This window comes from Neopsephotus bourkii, unplaced genomic scaffold, assembly GCF_033783945.1.
Source record: "Neopsephotus bourkii isolate Nb327-2 ecotype Australia unplaced genomic scaffold, CSIRO-AGI_Nbou_v1 NB_1827, whole genome shotgun sequence".
Classification (NCBI taxonomy): Eukaryota; Metazoa; Chordata; class Aves; order Psittaciformes; family Psittacidae; genus Neopsephotus; species Neopsephotus bourkii.
The window spans coordinates 439,960-460,380 of NW_026902300.1; the positions used below are offsets into that span (position 1 = coordinate 439,960).

General features: G+C 43.7%; 2 protein-coding genes across 2 annotated transcripts in view; both read left to right on the plus strand.

Moving 5' to 3' along the window:
• Window positions 1-19,307, plus strand: part of ALPK1 (alpha kinase 1) — a 33,976-nt gene extending 14,669 nt beyond the window's left edge. The window contains 13 exon segments of the mRNA XM_061343894.1: window positions 2,256-2,387; window positions 2,390-2,477; window positions 4,202-4,261; window positions 6,806-6,892; window positions 10,569-10,645; window positions 12,324-12,419; window positions 12,534-12,638; window positions 13,079-14,967; window positions 14,969-15,063; window positions 15,824-15,977; window positions 17,026-17,188; window positions 18,007-18,193; window positions 18,638-19,307. Of these exon segments, the coding sequence (XP_061199878.1) occupies window positions 2,256-2,387; window positions 2,390-2,477; window positions 4,202-4,261; window positions 6,806-6,892; window positions 10,569-10,645; window positions 12,324-12,419; window positions 12,534-12,638; window positions 13,079-14,967; window positions 14,969-15,063; window positions 15,824-15,977; window positions 17,026-17,188; window positions 18,007-18,193; window positions 18,638-18,834 (3,330 nt within the window). The 3' untranslated portion in view covers window positions 18,835-19,307.
• LARP7 (La ribonucleoprotein 7, transcriptional regulator) overlaps window positions 1-20,421 on the plus strand; it is a 104,210-nt gene that overhangs the window by 21,315 nt on the left and 62,474 nt on the right. The gene's annotated exons all lie outside the window — the stretch shown is intronic.

Below are 20,421 nucleotides of genomic sequence, written 5' to 3' on the forward strand. Positions count from 1 at the left end.
TCCTTCCATCTTCCTCCAAGTCTACTTTTCCTAGGAACTCAAAGGCTCTTTTGTTTGGTAGGTCACCCTCTCTCAGGCTTTTGTGCTTCAATCTATTAAAGGAAAAAGGGGAGGAAAAAAAAATAGATTAGGCGATGATCTGTGCTTAAATATATGGCCTGTTGATGAGCATTTCAAATGGCTGGTTTGCAGTGTCAGTTTACAGGTGCTTGGAGAGGGGGATTCCTCCATTGTTGTCGGGCACAAGCAGAGTTGTGTGCCAGCCTCCAGGAATCATTTTCAAGTGCCATGCTCTTCGAAAATCCAACTCAGGCTCAGTGGGAGGTGGGGGAAGGAAATTCATACAAATCCACCTCGCTGAAGTGCAAACAAGCAATTGCTTGCAACAGATCTGTGCTTTCCTGCTATGTACTGCAGGCTATTCAGATGGTTTGAGGTGGGCTTTCTCCTGCACACCTCAGATGGTAGCTGTGCTGCTCAAAATCAAGAATGAGTCTTGTTGCCAGATTGTGGGGCTTTGAGCTAAAAGCAAAGAGGAGAGAAATGAGGCTGGGGAGGAGTCCAAAAAGCCTGAGCGGTGCCTAAAGCAGTTCTTGGATGTTGCTGCCTCTGCCGTGTGTTTATTCTAAGAAGGCAAGGGAAGGAGGCTGATGCTGAAACAAAAATGGGATATAGCTGTCAATCTTTATGTTTCAGTGGGAATTTGGACAAAGTTTTCTTGCATTCTGTCACCTTCTAGTGGTGCTGTGGGCTTGATTCTCCCTCCCCTGTGTTGTCTTTGCTCTGTCATGAGTTGAATAGCTCACTGAGATGAATGATACGAGAAACACGTCCTTTTTCAGAGGAGGCTTTGTATGGTTGAAGGTGTTTTCTGTTTGTGGTTTCCTCTGGTGGTTGACCATCCTGCAAAGCAGTAATCAGCCACTGCCAGCTCTGAGACGTTTGAGCCAGGCCAGACTCTCCGTAGGCAGTGTGAGGCTGCTGAATAGCTGGTGGCCACGAAGACCAAACAGGTCAGGGCACCTGTGAGGCTCTATAGCTGAAAAGATGAGTCTTTCTTTACAACTGATGGCTGTATTTTGGGCAGATGTTCCAGTGAAACAATGACTGGATGCCATTCTGCCCATCCTGTGTGACAAACCTGTAACCATAGAATGATAGTATCATAAAATGGTTTCGGTTGGAAGGGACCTTAAAGCTCATCCAGTTCCAAACCCCTGCCACAGACAAGGACACCTCCCACTAGACCAGGTTGCTCCAAGCACCATCCAAACTGGCCTTGAACACTGCCAGGGATGGGGCAGCCATGGCTTCTCAGAGCAAAAAGGGCATCGCCTGGGTGTCAGCATGTGGAGCACCTCCTTTCTTCATGGGGCAGGAGAACCAACCGCTGCCCACCATGAGAAGGGCTTGTTTTTTGGTAGGTGTCCCCAGGTTCATGTGGACTTCTGCAACCATGATGAGGCTGTGTGCTTCCTCATTGCTGTCTTTGCTGGCCTCCTGTTCTCTTAATAACATGATATCCCAGGAGCTGTGGCTGATTCTTCATGTCAGTGTCACTGATCAACAGCTGTATGAATCCAAGCCAGTTCATACAGACTTGATAGTCATTAAAGATGACCTGCAAGGGAAAAACATCAAGCTCCTAGCCTTTGCTTGTTTGTGGTGTACAAAGGAGTGCATGGGTTGAGCTTCATCTAGGATAATGGCCATAGGGACTATTTTCCAGTCTTTCCAGACTCATGTCCCCCTTTTAAACTAGTTGCTATTACTTCTGTGATCTGTTGGGCATCATTTAAATTAATTAACAGAGCACCAAATGATGTGATTCCAAACACTAAACAACAATTAGAAACAGAAAAAATAATCAGGAATGATACCACAGCTCAAATAAAATAAACAGCTGCAACCTTCCTGTCTTAAAAATGGAAATATGATCAGGAATTTCAAACTTAAAGTTCAGGCTAGATAAAGGAAGTTCTTCCCTGTGAGGGTGGTGAGGCCCTGGCAGAGGGTGCCCAGAGAAGCTGTGGCTGCCCCATCCCTGGCAATGTTTAAGGCCAGGTTGGATGGGTCTGGGAGCAACCTGCTCTAGCGAAAGGTGTCTCTGCCTGTGGCAGGGGCTTGGAACTGGGTTAGCTTTAAGGTCCCTTCCAACCCAAACCAGTCTGTTTCTTTTTTCTGTAGACAGTTCACTGAGCCTCTGCAAGGTGAGTTTCTCCAAGGCTGCCCCCTGCCACTGGTGTTCTTTTCAGGTTCATTTGAAGGCCTCCATCATGGTCAAGGACTGCATGACAGCCACTGCTATTGTGTTCCTGATTGACTGGTTCCTGTACTGGATTGATGCCTCCAGCCAACTTCTTCAAATTGCCAAGGGTCTGCACAGTGGGTTGCACCTCACTGCACCCCACTGCAGCCCACTGCACCAATCAGTCCTCAGGTGCTCATCCGCCAGGCTCGCCTCTCTGTCAACACAGGTACCTCTCTCTTCTTTCAGCTCAAGCTCAATCAGGAACTATTTGACTTTGAAGACACTTTGTCCTGTGCTAGGGGTGACATGCTTACACCCCCAGTGCCATCTTTTCAAACACACAGCCCACTCCCAGCTTCCTTGAGCTCTCCCAGCTCCTCTCACTAGCACAAAGGGGCTAGTATAAAGGGTTTCAGAGCCAAAAGCAGGAGAGAAAATTGTGAAAGGGTGTGGAAAATACTAATTGGAGCTTTTGTTCCTTAACAAATCTTCCCTGCTGGTTTCAAACAGGGATATCTGAATTGCTATACTTCTGACCAAGGGCCTTTAAAAAGTAAATTAGAATCCTGGCATTTTCTCTGCACTGTCCCAGCTGCTTTTTTTTTCTTCAGTGGGACCACTTGACTATGCAAACAATGCAGCTTACAACCCCTCAAGGATAAACTGATTTAAGAAAAAAATTAAATTCCATCGTTCCTATAATGTTGGCAGCACCTGAAGGGTTTTTAATGCATCCTCCCACTGTCCCACTGGGGAGAAGAAAACAAAGCCAGGCAGTCCTGCTCTGAAAAACTCCGTGGAGGAGTATTTTATTTGCAGAAAACAGAACTGTAAATTCTCTTCATAGCCATTTTTATTTGTGCCTGTGGACTTCTTATGCTCCTGTTGCCATGGGGTCCGGATACTGACACACACCAGTTGATGGGCTAGTTCAGCCAATATTTACACTGCCTGGAGCAGCGTTATTGACTTCAGCCAGATCTAACAAAACCCAAGGTTCTACATGATTCAGGCTGATCAAATTAGACCTTACGACATGTTAAGGCTATATATTTGGTGCTTAAGATAGTTCTTCAAAGCTAGGTAGAGGGTCACAGGGAGGCAGCATAGCTTGAGGCTATGCTTTGTGTGATGGGATGTCAGGTCAGCTGGCTTTGAAGTGCATCTGAAGAGTTTCCTGTCCTGGCAAACTCCAAATATCATAGAATTATAGAATGGTTTGGATTGGAAGGAACCTTAAAACTCATCCAGTTCCACCCCCTGGAAGCTGGGTGTCCCTGGGGACTAGGTTGCTCCAAGTACTGTCCAACCTGGCCTTGAACACTGCCAGAGATGGGGCAGCCACAGCTTCTCTGGGTAACCTGTGCCAGGGACTCACCATCCTCAAAGGGAAGAATTCTTTCCTAATTTTTCCTAAACTCTGTTAGTTTAAAGCCCTTTCCCTTTGTCCTGTCCCTGCATGCCCTTGTCAAAAGCCACTCTCCAGATTTCTTGCTGGCCTCTTTAGGTATTGGAAAACTGCTGTGAGTTCTCCTCTGAGCCTTGTTTTCTCCAGGCTGTGCAATCACATACTTAGAATGTAGTGCATATACATTTAAGATTGTTGACGGCAAGAAATCTGTTTGCAGATGATACTGGGATCTACCAGGTTAATTATCACACAGCTTCTCCTGTGTTAATTATCACACAGCTTTTCTGAAGCAAGTGTCTGGCTAGAAGCAGTTGCCTCAACAATCTTTTCTGCTTTATATGTATATGTGAAATTGGCCATGTCAGCTATTCCTGAGCATGGGGCAGAATTAATCAAAAAAATTTAGTCTGAGTGTGGAAATTGTACTGAAGAAGAGTACAATCTGCAGAAGCTTTCACTGATGAATATTTTTGTTCACTTCATGCCACATGGTACATTTTAATATTAATTTTCTATCTTCTCTTTCTATCTTCTATCAGGAAAACTTTTAAAAGCTGAATATATCCTAAGCAGCCTTATTAATGATAATGGAGCAACAGGTACATATATAATTCTTTTCCAATTTTATAGTTGCTGTTTTGATGGGATTTTGATACTAATTTCAGCAGTCACATGAGCTTCAAATACAGCCAATCTGGCCTCAGTAACAACTCTTTATATCACGTCCATCTTTTCTTCACCCTTCTTTGCTAAAATATGGAAACTGCAACTTTGTTTTGAAATATCCATAATTCATCCTTGAATATAGAATCATAGAATAGTTAGGGTTGGAAAGGACCTTAAGATTATCAAGTTCCACCCCCCTGCCATGGGCAGGGACACCTCGCTCTAAACCATATCATCCAAGGCCTCGTCCAACCTGGCCTTGAACACTGCCAGGGATGGAACATTCACAACCTCCCTGGGCAACCCATTCCAGTGCCTCACCACCCTAACAGGAAAGAATTTCCTCCTTATATCCAATCTAAACTTCCCCTGTTTAAGTCTTAACCCATTACCCTTTGTCCTATCACCGCAGTCCCTAATGAAGAGGCCCTCCCCAGCATCCCTACAGGCCCCCTTCAGATACTGGAAGGCTGCTGTGAGGTCTTCACGCAGCCTTCTCTTCTCCAGGCTGAACAGTCCCAACTTTCTCAGCCTATCTTCATATGGGAGGTGCTCCAGTCCCCTGATCATTCTTGTGGCCCTCCTCTGGACTTGTCCCGACAGTTCCATGTCCTTTTTATGTTAAGGACACCAGAACTGTACACAATACTCCAAGTGAGGTCTCATGAGAGCAGAATAAAGGGGCAGGATCACCTCCTTCGACCTGCTGGTCACGCTCCTTTTGATGCAGACCAGGATACGGTTGGCTTTCTGGGCTGCAAGCACTGCCGGCTCATGCTCATTTTCTCATTGAGCAGCACCCCCAAGTCCTTCTCTGCAGGGCTGCTCTGAATCTCTTCTCTGCCCAACCTGTAGCTGTGCCTGGGATTGCTCCGACCCAGATGTAGGACCTTGCACTTGTCATTGTTAAACTTCATGAGGTTGGCATCAGCCCACCTCACAAGTGTGTCTAGGTCCCTCTGGATGTCATTCTTTCCCTCCAGTGTATCAACCTAACTATACAGCTTGGTGTCATCGGCAAACTTGCTGAGGGTGTATTTAATCCTACTGTCCATGTCAGCGACGAAGATGTTAAACAAAATATTCTGGATTGATTGCTTTCTCTGCCCAGAGAAATTTAAAATGTGAAACAGTTTCAAGGAATTGATTGTTCTAGAAAACTAAGACAACTCCCTCAGCTCAAAAAAGTCCAGATTGTTGGAGTAATGCATATCCTCCAAATTCACACTGATCCTATGAATTAAATGAATACTTCATTCCAGACCTGTAGCAGACTGTGGTGCAATTATTTAGTATCTTTGGGGGCTAAGAAAAAGAGAGTAAGTCCTGCTTCTTACAGCACTTCAATTGGTGAGTAGACATGCAAAACTGTAAAAATGGGACTATTTCTTAATGCATGATAATGCTAAAATTACTCTCTTTCCCCTCCTTTATATCAGATTACTGCACTGCTGGTCATGTGTTTTGTCTCAGATCTGGAGGGATGTGTAGTATTTCTAAAGGGAAGAATTTATTCTGACAGATACAGAAACATATCCATAATTATGATTTAGTTTTGGTTTTGAGACAATATATTTTAGGGTTTGATATCTGTTCTCCATTTTCTTTTCCTGCAGGGGTTATTTAATAAATAAATTCAGGTTCCTCTACAGCCATTAAACTTGGAAAATTTAAGAAGCCCGTTCTGGGCTTTGTTGATTTGCTTTTCATGTGGTACTGAGATTCTCATACAAGAAGGACCTTCATGTAAGAGTATTTTAAGCAAAATGCCAGCTATCATTGTTACAATAGAACTGGCTATACAAAATACTTTTGCAGTATTTCTTAGGACTTTGCTTTTTTTTAAAGACTATTCCCATAATATTCAATTGTAACACTTTCTATTTAACACTGAAGATGTGTTGTTGAGACTCAGCACAACTTTGTGGTTGGAGTTGCAGTGCAATTTTCACAATACTTAGGAAAGCTTAGTAATTTTAGTTCATATTCTATTCTAAAATCCAGTATAGATTTGATAACAAAAGACTTTGTGTAACTAACCACACTTGTTAACATGAAAACATTTGCTTTAATATTAATGAGGTACTGATATCTAAAAAAACCCAATATGTTTTGTCAATGATTAGAAGTATTTTGCTGAGCTGTATATATTGGTGACCACAAAGATATCCCATATTAATCCTTTTGACTGTTTTTAGTGAAACTCTGCTGGTTTTATATAGAAGGACTTTTTGTTACTTTACAGAAGAGAGGTAACTTTCACTTTTTAGGTTGTTTTTATTCTGTATATAGCTGTCACTCAAGCTACATACCCATAGAGCTCTCAACTTATATTCCTGAATGTAAGTCCTGGCTCAAACCAGCTCAATTCATTGGGCAAAATCCTGGCAATTTGCTGGGAGTTAGGTTAGCCTCAGAGACTTGAAATTGCAGCAACATTTTTAATTCTCTACTGAGTTTTCCCACTCTTTCTGCAGGTACCTGGTGATATGCTAAGGAAAGTGATAGGATTCAAGTGCAGTCAGTCTGCTTACAAATCAGAGGCCATATTTTGCAAAAGCTTGGTAAGGCTTTTTTCTATAAACACCTGCTTAAGGCTTTCCTCCCTTTTTTTTTTTTTTTTTTTTAATTTGCAGTCCTAAAGTCACTCTTCCTTCCCAAAGGCATGCAATAGTTTATCACAAGTACATCACAGCAATTTCTTCTCTCAAGACAAGAAAATTCCTAGTTTTCAGCTTATCTGGCTTGGTAGTCGAGCTTTCATCTGCCATGACTGTTGAGTTGAAGCCTTTTATGAGCATAAAATGTGTGTTTATGCACAGCCAAAAGCTAAAGGCTACTGATAAATAGAAAGACTCTGGGGCTCAGGTGATCTTCTCTTCGCTCCTTCCATCTTCTGTTGATGATGTGGGACTGAATGGGAAAATGCAGTCCATAAACGATTGGCTTCGAGGCTGGTGCTCCAGGCAGGGCTTTGGATTCTTTGATAACGGCTGGTTTTATAGGGCACCGGCCTGGACATTGGCATGTGGGAAAGGTTTATCGCACAGAGGTAAAAGGATGCTGGGGCACGAATTAGCGGGGCTCATTTGGAGAGCTTTAAACTAGATTTGAAGGGGGATGGGGTTGTAGCTCGGCTTGCCTCAGTGGGACAGCGCTCCGGAATTGATGAAGACTGGGAGGCCTCCTGTAATCCTAGGGTGAAATCGGTGTGCTCGGCTCGCTCCCTGAAATGTCTGTACGCCAATGCGCGCAGCATGGGAAATAAGCAGGAGGAGCTAGAAACCTGTGTTAAGTCGGGAGATTGTGATCTGGTGGCAATTACAGAGACGTGGTGGGACAGCTCACATGACTGGAATATAGTCATGGAGGGCTATGTCCTTTTCAGGAAAGACAGGCCAGCCAGGCGGGGTGGTGGGGTTGCTCTTTATGTGCGAGAGCAGCTACAGTGCGTTGAGTTCTGTCCGGGGACAGATGATGAGCGAGTCGAGAGTCTGTGGGTGAGAATTAAGGGGCAGGCTGGCAGGGGCGATACTGTTGTGGGGGTCTGTTACAGGCCACCGGATCAGGGTGAGGAAGTTGACGAGGCCTTCTACAGGCAGCTGACAGCGGCCTCACGGTCACAGGCCGTGGTCGTCGTGGGGGATTTTAACTTCCCTGATGTTTGCTGGAAGGACTACTCGGCAACCCAGCCGCAGTCCAGGAGGTTCCTCCAGTGTATGGATGATAACTTCCTCATGCAAATGGTGGATGAGCCAACCAGGAGAGGTGCGCTGCTGGATCTCATCCTCACTAACAAGGAGGGTCTGGTTGAAGGAGTGAAGGTTGAGGGCTGCCTTGGTTGCAGCGACCACGAGATGGTAGAATTCAGGATCTTGTGTGGTAGGGTCAGTAGAATAGCAAGTAGAATCGCAACCCTGGACTTTAGCAGGGCAAACTTTGGCCTCTTCAAGCGATTGCTAGGGGAAATCCAGTGGGCTAGGCTGCTTGAAGGGAAAGGGGCCCAAGATAGTTGGTTGACGTTCAAGGACTGCTTTTTCCGAGCTCAAGATCGGAGCATCCCGACACGTAGGAAGTCAAGGAAGAGGGTCAGGAGACCTGCGTGGCTAAATAGGGAATTGCTCGGTATGCTCAAGTGGAAGAGGAGAGTTTACAGGTCATGGAAAGAAGGGCTGGCCACTTGGGAAGAATATAAGGCTGCTGCTAGAGGATGTAGGAAAGCTGCTAGGATGGCTAAGGCCTCCTTGGAATTAAAGCTGGCGAGAGGGGTCAAGGACAGCAGAAAGAGCTTTTTCAAATACATGGCAGGTAAAACTAACACCAGAGGCAATGTAGGCCCGCTGATGAACGGGACGGGTGCCCTGGTGACAGAAGATACAGAGATGGCAGAGTTACTGAATGACTTCTTTGTCTCTGTCTACTCTGCTGGAGGCAGTCCTGAAGAGCCCTGTACCGCTGAGACCTCGGATGAAGATAGGTCAACGGAGCGGTCTGCCTTAGTCGATGAGGAATGGGTTAAAGACCAGTTGAGCAATCTGGATATCCATAAATCCATGGGTCCAGATGGGATGCACCCGCGGGTGCTGAGGGAACTGGCTGAGGTCATTGCTAGACCGCTCTCCATCATCTTTACCAAGTCTTGGGAAACGGGAGAGGTGCCTGAGGACTGGAGGAAAGCAAATGTCACTCATGTCTTCAAAAAGGGCAAGAAGGAGGACCCGGGTAACTATAGACCGGTTAGCCTCACCTCCGTTCCTGGGAAAGTGATGGAACACCTTATCCTTGGTGCCATCTTAAGGCATATCAAGGATAAGAGGGTTATGAGGGGCAGTCAACATGGCTTCACCAAGGGGAAGTCGTGCTTGACCAATCTCGTAGCCTTTTATGAGGAAATAACACGGTGGATGGATGATGGTAGAGCGGTGGATGTGGTCTACCTCGACTTCAGCAAAGCGTTTGACACGGTCTCCCACAGCATCCTTGCGGCTAAATTGAGGAAGTGTGGTCTGGATGATCGGGTAGTGAGGTGGACTGTGAACTGGCTGAAGGAGAGAAGCCAGAGAGTTGTAGTCTATGGGGCGGAGTCTAGTTGGAGGCCTGTATCTAGTGGAGTGCCTCAAGGGTCGGTACTGGGACCAGTATTATTTAATATATTCATCAACGATTTAGATGAGGGAATTGAGTGTACTATCAGCAAGTTTGCTGATGACACTAAGCTGGGAGGGGTGGCCGACACGCCAGAAGGCTGTGCTGCCATCCAGAGGGACCTGGACAGGCTGGAGAGCTGGGCGGGGAATAACTTGATGAAATATAACAAGGGAAAGTGTAGAGTCCTGCATCTGGGCAGGAACAACCCCAGGTTCCAGTATAGGCTGGGGAACGACCTGTTAGAGAGCAGTGTAGGGGAGAGGGACCTGGGGGTCCTGGTGGACGACAGGGTGACCATGAGCCGACACTGTGCCCTTGTGGCCAAGAAGGCCAATGGCATCCTGGGTTGTATTAGAAGGGGGGTGGTTAGTAGGTCGAGAGAGGTCCTCCTTCCCCTCTACTCTGCCCTGGTGAGACCTCATCTGGAATACTGTGTCCAGTTCTGGGCCCCTCAGTTTAAGAAGGACAGGGACCTGCTGGAGAGAGTCCAGCGCAGGGCAACTAAGATGATTAAGGGAGTGGAGCATCTCCCTTATGAGGAAAGACTGAGGGAGCTGGGTCTCTATAGTTTGGAGAAGAGGAGATTGAGGGGTGACCTTATTAGTGTATATAAATATTAAAGGGGGAGTGTCACGAGGATGGAGCCAGGCTCTTCTCAGTGGCAAACAATGAAAGGACAAGGGGTAATGGGTACAAATTGGAGCACAAGAGGTTCCACTTAAACCTGAGAAGAAACTTCTTCTCAGTGAGGGTGACAGAACACTGGAACAGGCTGCCCAGGGAGGTTGTGGAATCTCCTTCTTTGGAGACATTCAAAACCCGCCTGGACACGTTCCTGTGTAACCTTATCTAGGTGTTCCTGCTCCGGCAGGGGGATTGGACTAGATGATCTTTTGAGGTCCCTTCCAATCTCTAACATACTGTGATACTGTGATACTGTGATAAATGTTCAGTGTCACCAAAGCAAAAAATGTGGTATGCTTTTACACCATTTTGAGGGCTCCTGGCTCCAGGAGATGTAAAAAATAAATATTGAAAGGCATCTGTAGTGGTAATCATCTCCTTAGTGACTATGTTTCTGATTGATTTCAGGGATGTGGTACGAGGCAGCAGAGTTGATTTGGGCTTCAGTTGTGGGATATTTCAAACTTCCTCAACCAGATAAAAAGGTACTATTTCCTTTTCACTCTGGATATCCTTGTCAATCTAATAATCATTCCAGATTAGCTTTTGTTCACTTCAGAAAAGTCCTTTAGCAATAATGTCTCAATTAGGCACCTCAGACAAATTTAATATGCAAGACAAATACTCTGTCTGAAGTTTGTATTACACATTGTTTCCGCATGCATACACAGATTTACAGACACCTTTTTTCCTGCAGGGTAGTAAAAGTAATAGTTTTCCTTAAGCAGAATCATCTGAAGAGAACCATCACCGAGGGTGACACAGGTGCCTCTGGCAAGGACAGACTAAGCCCAGAATGCAGCCATAGTTTTTATTCATTTACTTATTTATTAAGACTAAGGTTAATTTTTTTTTCCTGGTAACCAAGCATGTCTGCTTGCTGAGCTGTACTACACTATCTCATGTGGATGATGGCTGTTTCCCAACACTGCAGTATATAGACACCTTGCAACAGCTACCATACCTGTCTTGAGCACCTTTTTGAGGCTTGGCCATGCTAATCTTCCCACTGTCTATGAAACAGTCACACCTTGCATCCGTAGCTAAGCAGGAATGTGAACCTAAGCCTAACAAGTCCTAGGGTGATGCTTGAAGAAGTTTCGTAATTGTACCCCAGCATAAGATATTCCACAAAACCAGACCTCATCGCTTCTCCTCTGCCATACCTTAAAGCTTAACCTCAACCTCAGAACTTTTTTAAGGGAGCAAAGATGTGTAGGGAATTTTGCCAAAAGCATACACTTAATGATTAAGGCATTCTTAACTATTTAGCTAAGCAGACCCTCAGCTACCATGTACAGATCAAATCTTCCAGACAGAGAGAAAGAGAATCAGCAAGTTCATAAATCTATATGTTACATGTTCATACCTTATTTTTTAATGGGTCCTGTAGAACCAATTACAAATTACTAACAAAACCCCCCTGATTATATCAACACCAAGAACTTTGCCTTTCCTCCAACTCTGTTTATTTGGGTTTTCTTAAACAGTACAGTAAGCTAGGGATGTGTGTTAAAAAAGACGCTTTATTTCTTAGGCTATGTGTGATGAGCATTATTTACTTCTACCATCTCTCTAGACATCTTCACCCTGGATTTTTTAGAAAGACTAAGGTCAGCTGACAAGTTCTTAAACATAATTTTTTATTTCTGTGGTCTTTTCTGAAAAACAGTGGTAAAAGAGTTGTTTTTATTCCAGACATGATTAGCCAAGGGCTTAATGCAGCTTTTGGTGACATCACAAGATTAAACACCTTAGGAAAATGCAATACTAAGGGAAACACAATGCTATTTAAGGCAAAACCTAGAGCTAGTGGTAATAGGGATACCTGCCACTAATGGATCTGAAAGATCTGCGGACTATGACCAGATAGAGAACAAAGACCAAATAAAAAGTTCACCAAGCTCATTAAAAATGTTTCCAAGAGTTTCCAGTAACCACCAGGCTACAGTTTCTACAAGCTGAAATGAAGAAAACTCTATCAAGATGACAGCTCTGAATTTCTTAGCAGTGCTTCTCTTTTGATCTTGTTTGTTAGGTTTGGTTTTGGTTTGGTTTTTTTTTTTCCCAGGGATCTTCCACCCAGAACCTACTTTGTTGTGAGCAGTAAAATTCAAAATACAGGGGGAGAAACACTATGATAATTTTCCATTTCTTTTTCAGGGAGTTGCTACTTCCTTGGGTATTATTGCAGACATCTTCGTTTCTATGAATGAGAAGGATTATGTACGTTTTAAAACCAAAGCCGACATGGACCTGGTAAGACTTGGTTTGGTATTCGTGTTTTCTTTTCTTTGAAAGGAAAGCCTTTAAGATGAGGTTTTCCCCCTTGGGTTGTTTTTTGTTTTTGTTTTTTTTTTTCTATTTCACTAGAGCCTTCTCCTGAAGTTCAGTCATCGCTTACTATCAGCTGCTGAGGCCTGCAAACTAGCAGCAGCCTACAGCCAGTACACCCCTCTGTTTGTCCTCTCCACCGTGGTAAGTATTCGTCTTCGTTCTGAAAGTGTTCTTTGTGTCAGAAAAGAGTCCAGCCTGTTCAGTCTGGCTCAAATTCAGCTTTCAAACATTGCATCATATAGGGTATTCTGTCCTTGTGGGTATGATGCTGTGTTGTGGGTATGATTCATTTGCTCTGGACTCCAATCAGAAGCTAAGCAGACGGGTGGAAAGAAGTATCTGGCCACAAGGTGAGGATAGGCTTTCAAGCCCATCTGGAAATGCTGATTCTTCTATAACTACAAGTGTATTACAGAGGAAAAAGAGCAAGATTATTTCCTCTAGGAAACGCAGCAGCAGACAGGCAGAGCTGACATTTGCTTCAAATCATATAAGATAAAGAAGTATTATTTCCCCCTTCATTTATGTGTAGCAGAGGTCCACGTTTTTAATTCCTTCATTCCTCTTTCATTGCCTCCCAGAACATCTGTGGAGTGTGTTTGCTGTCCTATAGTCACTCCAAGGACTGTCCCCCAGAAAAGAGAAAGTTTTACTTGTCTGAAGCCAAAGAATCCTTCGAGATTGGCCTTCTCACCAAGAATGACAAGAGCCCTGTCACCAGCAAGCAGCAGCTCCATAGTTTTATTAAAGCTGCTTTCTGCCTCACAACTGTGCATCGATGGCTCTATGGGGGGAGTGAAAAACTCCATGAAGTGAGTCAACGGTGCAGAGAAGCCATGGAAAAACTGCATTCATACAGCACTTCATTTACAGAAGAGGAAGAAAAAGGGATTCTTGCCAAAGAGATCATGTCTATGATCACATCTGTGAAGAAGCACCTGCAAGTGGAAAGCTTCCCTAATTCTGATGCTAGGTCTTATGTTCCAGACAGTCACAAAGACAAAGTGGAAAAACCTATCCTGCAAGGGGAAGCAAATTTCAAGAAAATCCTCACCACACATTCTCAACATCATCTGTCAGTTTGTCAAGTGTTTAAGAATACCTGTGGGATTCATAAAACCACCCCAGGAGAAACCCAAGCAGGAGCTTGTATCACAACCTTAAGAACAGAGACCGAAACCATTGACACCATGTGTACTACTGAAGATATAGTGTACCGGAGGAAAGGTACTGCAGAAATGCTGAATTCACCAACAGTAGGAAGTAGCTCAGAAAGACTCTGTGGCCAGAAAAATGAACACGTTGGTTCTGATGCGATGAACATTTCCTTTGATGAAGAAACTGAGCCATTAGAAATAGAAATAAATGGTGAAAGCAGTGTTTTCAGCAGACAGCAAAACAGGAGTCAGACCACTACTTCAGAGAGCTCTTGGTGCAAGCTGTCAAAATCAAGTTCCTCTTCCGGCTGGGAGGAACTAAACTGCAACGGCAGCAAAGAGTCTCCCAAGGAAGGGCAGCAGCAGGAAAAAGGCTCAACAGAGGAGCAGTGCTGCAGAACAGAATCGGATGAGCATAGTCAAGCTGCATGCTTGAACTTGATGCCTCCCAGAGCCTGGCATTCTTCCCCTCCAGAGGCTCTACATAGCCATGGAGGATCTGCTCAGCCTTCCCTGGAGGTCGATACAACTGTAGCTGGGAGACTGGTAGAGAAGGTGTCTCTTTGCGGAGAATTGCTGTGAGAGGGAAGACACCATGGAAAGAGTTCTTCCGAAGAGAAAGGTGGGGAGGTGAACAATGTGGTTCCTTCCCTTTCCACCCCTAACTCTGCTCCTAGCAAGGGGCAGGAGGAGGAGAAGAAGTTTTTTATGTGGGTGCAGCTGGGCTGCAAGACCAAGGACAGCAGCACCCCCCTGCCCCAGCCCAGGAAACATTTTGTGCAGGTCCACCCAGGAGGGGAAGCTGCAGATAGCATGGAGGATCCCTCATTTGAGGCACATTCCCCCATAAACGAGGGTGCATCTGTACTACCAACAAGCATTGAGATGAGAAAGGCCAGTTACTCCTCTGTGTGTGACTGGCTGAGGAAATCTGCGCTGGTGGGAAATGGACCTCTCAAAGTGCCTGAAGTTGACACCCAAGCAGAAACAATAGATGACACTGAATTTGATTTCATCAGTATTGGAGATTCAGTGAACAATTATCCTACGGCATTTGTTCCAAAGCATCAGACAGCTCCCTGTGTGCTAACAGCTTTGCCCTCGAGGGGAAAGATATCCATAACTGACCACTTTTACTGTGCCACTACTGAAAAAGATGAAGGAAAGTCTCAGAACAGCAAAAGGCAATCCACTTCATTCCTGAGTTCACAGTGCAAACCAGCACAGGTGCCCAAGAGTTCCCCTAGAGGTCCACTTCTGAACTCAAGAGGAAGTGATTTTGTCTTCATGCCTGGGAGAATTAAGGAAGAAATCCATGCAGCTTCTGGGAGGGGTAGAACATAATTGGCTTGTCCAAGGATTGATGCCTACTGGAATTTTTAAGTCTAAACAGCTTCGTAAAGCACACAGTAAGTTTCTGCACAGTGGTGGGCATTTACTTGCAGCAATAGGTATTCCCATAGAAAACAGTCTCAACTTGGGCTTTTCAACACAGTATTTTAGTCATCATTATTAAGAATTTTTGTTGTTTTTGTTTTACAAGGTTTTGTATAATAATTTTAGCAATGGCAAAACACTCCCTTGAACTGTTTTCCTCCTATTCCTTCTTACCCATTTACACATCAGTCACAGCTTCATGGAAATGGGCTCCATCTCCATCCCCACACGGTTCCTCCTGCTTCAATCTCTTCATGCAAGACCCTGCTTGAACTCACTGTGCCAGTTAAACAAGCCCTTTCCACCCTATTACTTGAGTCTCTGGTTTTGTCGACTATTTAAATTCCACATTTTATTCCTGCAAACTGTGTATTGAAGACAATGATTGTTAAATTAACCATAAATAACAGCCATACCTTAATATGCAGGCCCTTGCTCAATATACTGAGAAATACAGAAGCTAGGAGCAACACTAGGCTGCCTCATTGAGCTCATTGAGTAAAACCCACTGGCATGTCTCAAGCCTGTTGAGCAGGGTTTTTTGCTCTTACTGTAAATTATCCAACTCTGCACCTAGATACCTCTTTAGCATATATGCTATAGCCCCATACTTTGCTTTCAGAGAAGCCTGGATATCTTATCTCCTGGGTGCTGGTTATTTCACCCCTCAGCACAAGCTTAGAGCAATTCTGTGAAATTGTCCATTCTACTTGTGGTGTTTTCCTTTTGTAGCGGCTCTTCTTTTAAATCACTCAAAGAAATCAGGCCTCTGGACAGGCCAAGAAACGGCTATATTCACTGGGGACTACCTGAAGGTGGCAAAGGAAGGCAAACAGAGAAGTGCATTTTGGATACACTTTCTACACCAGGAAGAAAGCCTGGGAAGGTACTGAAAAAAACAATTTCTGAAACAAAATGTTTATCAATGCTACTTTGGTGTAAACATGCAGGAAAACTATCTGGTAAGGCAAGTCTTATACCTGCAATTCAGCTAGTCCCCTGCCTTGTTAGACATTAGCTGTTATCACATATTTTAAGAAGACAGTACAAGTTTTTAGTTGGACAACTACAGAAATCATAGCCACAGTGGGAAAAGATTGTTTCTTCAGTCTGTTTCAACCTAGTTTATCTTTGGTTAGATTTTGACTGACCTTCTGTAGCGAGAACATTTTATGGCTTTCCCAAATCTCTTGGTCCTTTTGGCAAGCTTTCTCATCACTCCACGTAGCTCCCTACTTTTTAAATTCTGGGAAGACGAAGATACTTTACTGTCATCTTCTAACAGCCATATTAGTGTTAATTTTCTTGTGACAAAGGCCTGACTTTAGCTTTGCCTGTACTGGGATAATCTTATAGGAGCTTATATCTTGCTTCCTTTTTATTTGACTTCCAGCTTTGCATTAGATAATTAGCAGTATATATAGCTTTCTATCTTTATATATATTATATATATATCTCACAATACCTAAGGGCAGAAAGGTGTTTCAGTTGCTTTTCTTTAACAGCAGGTTTATGCAGTGGATGCATCTGCTCTAAAAGCAGGATTAGAATCACCTAATTCATAAAGGCCTCTGCATGAGGAGAACTCTGCTAATTGTAGGTTTTTTTATTGGTTTTATAAGTAGTTTATGAATTATTACAGATTAAGAACAGTATTTTAAGTACCTCTGAGTAAGGCCTCCCTTCAGTGTCAAGCAGAGTTGACTTTAGACCGTTGGGTTGAATTGACCAGAACAGCATTTTATGCCTGTAAAACTATAAAAGAAAAACTACACAGCTTAAATCACCGGAATTTTAAATGTATTACCAACTTTGGCTTTGCTTCTGACGAGCCAAGCTCTGCTTTGGAGTGGTGTTTCATTACCATAAGCAGAGTTTCCCAAGCGCAATCTGCTGCAAATCTGGCTACAACAACCACTTCTCTTGCTGTTTAGGTATGTTGGGAAAGAATATAAGGAAGAAAAGGGGCTTTTTCACCATTTCAGTGATATGGAACGGCACATGACTGCCCAGTACTATGTGACGGAATTCAACAAAAGACTGTATGAGCAAAAAGTCCCTACCCAAATACTTTACATCCCATCTGCAGTACTCTTGGTAAGAGCTATCTTCTAAGCAATACAAAGGAATCAATGGGAAGAGTGTCTTCAGTCAATTTTGATTTTTAAATAGTAGCAGTTAGGCAACCTCTAGATAACATGCTATTTTAGCCAGTAGCTGCATTTGCTCATTTTAGGGCAGAAGACACCTGCCTGCAGAGCTACAAGTTCATGGGTGCACTGGCAGAAAAGATGCCTTGTACAAGCCAGAAACTCACTTGTAAATGAAGCTCAAGAGTTGCCGAGACTTTTATATCATCTAACACTATATGAACATCTATTTTTCAGGGGTAATTAGGAAATCTGAACAGCAAAGTGACCATCTTGAGCACCACAAAAAGTGTTTAAACCTCACTAGAACCCAACATGCGAAGTTCTTGCAGACAAGTTGACTTGCTCAATTTCAGGAACACAGGACTGGAACGTTTCTCTTTATGATTCATCAAGTACAGTGCCCTGATATCACAGGCAACAGCACTGCACAATCCCTTTTTATACTCATTAAGTCCTACCTTAAAAGCAGCCGTAGGACCTTCTGTTTTGTGTTTTAGCCTTTATCACTTCCACTAAGAAATCATTCCAGAGCTGCTGTCTTGATGTCTGGAAACTTTCTGCTATTTTCTTATCTAAAATTAGTCAATTTATATTTATTGTCTTTCTCACAACTTCTTTGAGGTCTAGATTTAAGGAAGAAGCAGCTATAGTATCTCCTCATCACCTCTGTTCTCTTGAAGACAAGACTTCAGTTAGAGGAGCTTTAGCATCCTTGTTTTCACATCTCTGCTCACATGACGGTCATTATCCCTCTCTTTTCAGATACTGGAAGATAGAACTATAAAAGGATGTGTGAGTGTGGAGCCCTATATCCTTGGGGAGTTTGTGAAGCTGTCCAACAACACAAAGGTAGTAAAGAATGAGTACAAAGCCACAGAGTATGGTCTGGCCTATGGCCATTTCACCTATGAGTTCTCCAATGGAACAGACATTGTTTTGGATCTGCAAGGTTTGTGTTACAATGAACTTCATTTCTTGTGAAGACTTCTCATTTTGAGAAGTGTGCTATATAAAGGTGTATGTATATATATATATACTACATATATTGTTGCTAAATGATGTAAAGTGAGGGAGGTATTTGCAAATACGTTTTTGCCTTGCTCTTGTTCTCCACTGCGTTGCAGCAAGAGCAGGTAAGCTGCATGAAGTCTCCTTGAGCTCTTTGCTTGAGAGCCAAGGACAAAACCTTTCAGGCTCAACCTTTAGTAAATAGGTATCTTCAGGACATTCATTTTATTAAATATTCATAGGGATCTGCTTTTGCTGACGTGGCAAACTGGGAATCACTGAAGTGACGTTAACAGAGTGTGGGCCGTGCCAAAGCAGACAGACCTGAGTACAGTAATAAAAAGGCTGTGGTGTTTAATACCAAAATGTGACCTTTCTTCCACAGGCTGGATTACGGGTGACGGGAAAGGCCTCATCTACCTCACAGATCCCCAGATTCATTCTCTCAATAGCAAAGATGTTTCACACTCCAACTTTGGGAAGAAAGGGATATATTGCTTCTTTAATAATCAACACATGGAGTGCAATGAGATCTGTCGCTGCCTTTCTTTAACAAGATCCTCAGTAGAGCTGCCAATGTAGAGCCGCACAAGACAGTCACACAAAGGATGACCCCTAAGCTGGGCACTATTTTATCCTACATGGCTTTGGGAGCATATTGTCTTTGAAAATGGAGTCACTGAGACATTACTTGCATGAGTTTGGCAGGTTCTGGTCTTTGCATCCAGGCTGGCAACACCATTTTACCATCCTCTGCACCATCTGAACCTCATGTTGTTGTAGCCTGTAAGAATTAACAAAAGAACATAGAAAGAGGAAGAAAACAGCTTTCCAAATTCAGCTAGAGGTGTACTACCAGACTGTAAGCTTCTGATCCGCTCAGACTTAGTAAGGGCAACAGGTGCCATCTGCTCTTTGGAAATAGGATACGAAACAGAGAGAGACAGAAGCAGTGAGCTGTCTTTCAACCTTCTGTAAAGGTTGTATAAATGCTCTGGGGAACAAATGGCAATGTATGGGGTTGCTTAAAAAAAATAAAGTTTCTTTCAGAGGTGTGTATGCCTGCGTACACATGCGAACATAGAACACCTGAGCATTTGGAAGTATGGTTTTAGCTGGAACAAAGCCAAGAAATCTCTGCAACCCCTGATTTTTAACACCAGGACTGAACAGCCCGTGGCATGCATTCTGGCCATATGCTTCAGCAGTGCCTGCCTAAGAGGCAGCTGCAGCCTTTTAGTCTTTATGAAACTATCTTTTGTGGCTTGTTTTTTAATTGTTTTGTTGTTTGGTGTGTTTTAGATTTTGTTTAACTAAAGCTTGCAATTGGATCATCTGACTTCCTTGGACACCTATAGCAATTCACATACTGATAAGGCGTCACCCATCTCCAAGAGACCCAACTGCTAGAGTCACTCTGTCACAGTGAATTTCAGAAGCATGTAGAAGGAAGCAACGCCCTTCCAACTTGGTGAATTTCAGCTAAACAGCTGAAACCTTTTATGGCATTTTTCCCCACACAGGCTGGTTAGCTGAAAAGAGTCCAACCTGCTGGCATGGTCAGATCATGTATACATCTGCTGTAGAGAAAACAGCCATAAAAAGAGAGGGGATAGGTACTCCTCACACAAAGTGCTGCTCACTTTCAATGCTGAATTCAGCCAACTGGAGTGTCTGGTTGAAAAAGCCAAAACAAACCAATCCCCAATATTACCCGAATTCAGGCTGTGATGAAAGAAGCATTTTCAAATCAAATAGGCTGCCTTTTTCATAGTCCTAAAAAGTTCAACTACTCATTTTGCATCTACTACTGACAGACTTTTAATGCGTTATCATGCCAGGATGAGTGGCCTTCAACCTTTATTTCCAAGGGGTGATTAATCTGCGTGGGCTTCCAGGGGGACACTTCTTTCAGCCTCTGTCAAAAACACATTTCAGATTTTGATTAAAAGCAGGGAGAATATCATTGCATCTACAGGTTGCAGCTGATTTTCTGTTCCACAAGAGAAGGAAAGTGTCCTGGGTTCAGCAGTAGCAGTCATTTTTCTCCTTCTTAGTAGCTGGTGCAGCGCTGTGTTTTTGACTTTCAGCCTGGAAACAGCGCTGATAACACCGATGTTTTTAGTTGCTGCTTAGTAATGTTTACTCTGACCAAGGAATTTCTGAGTC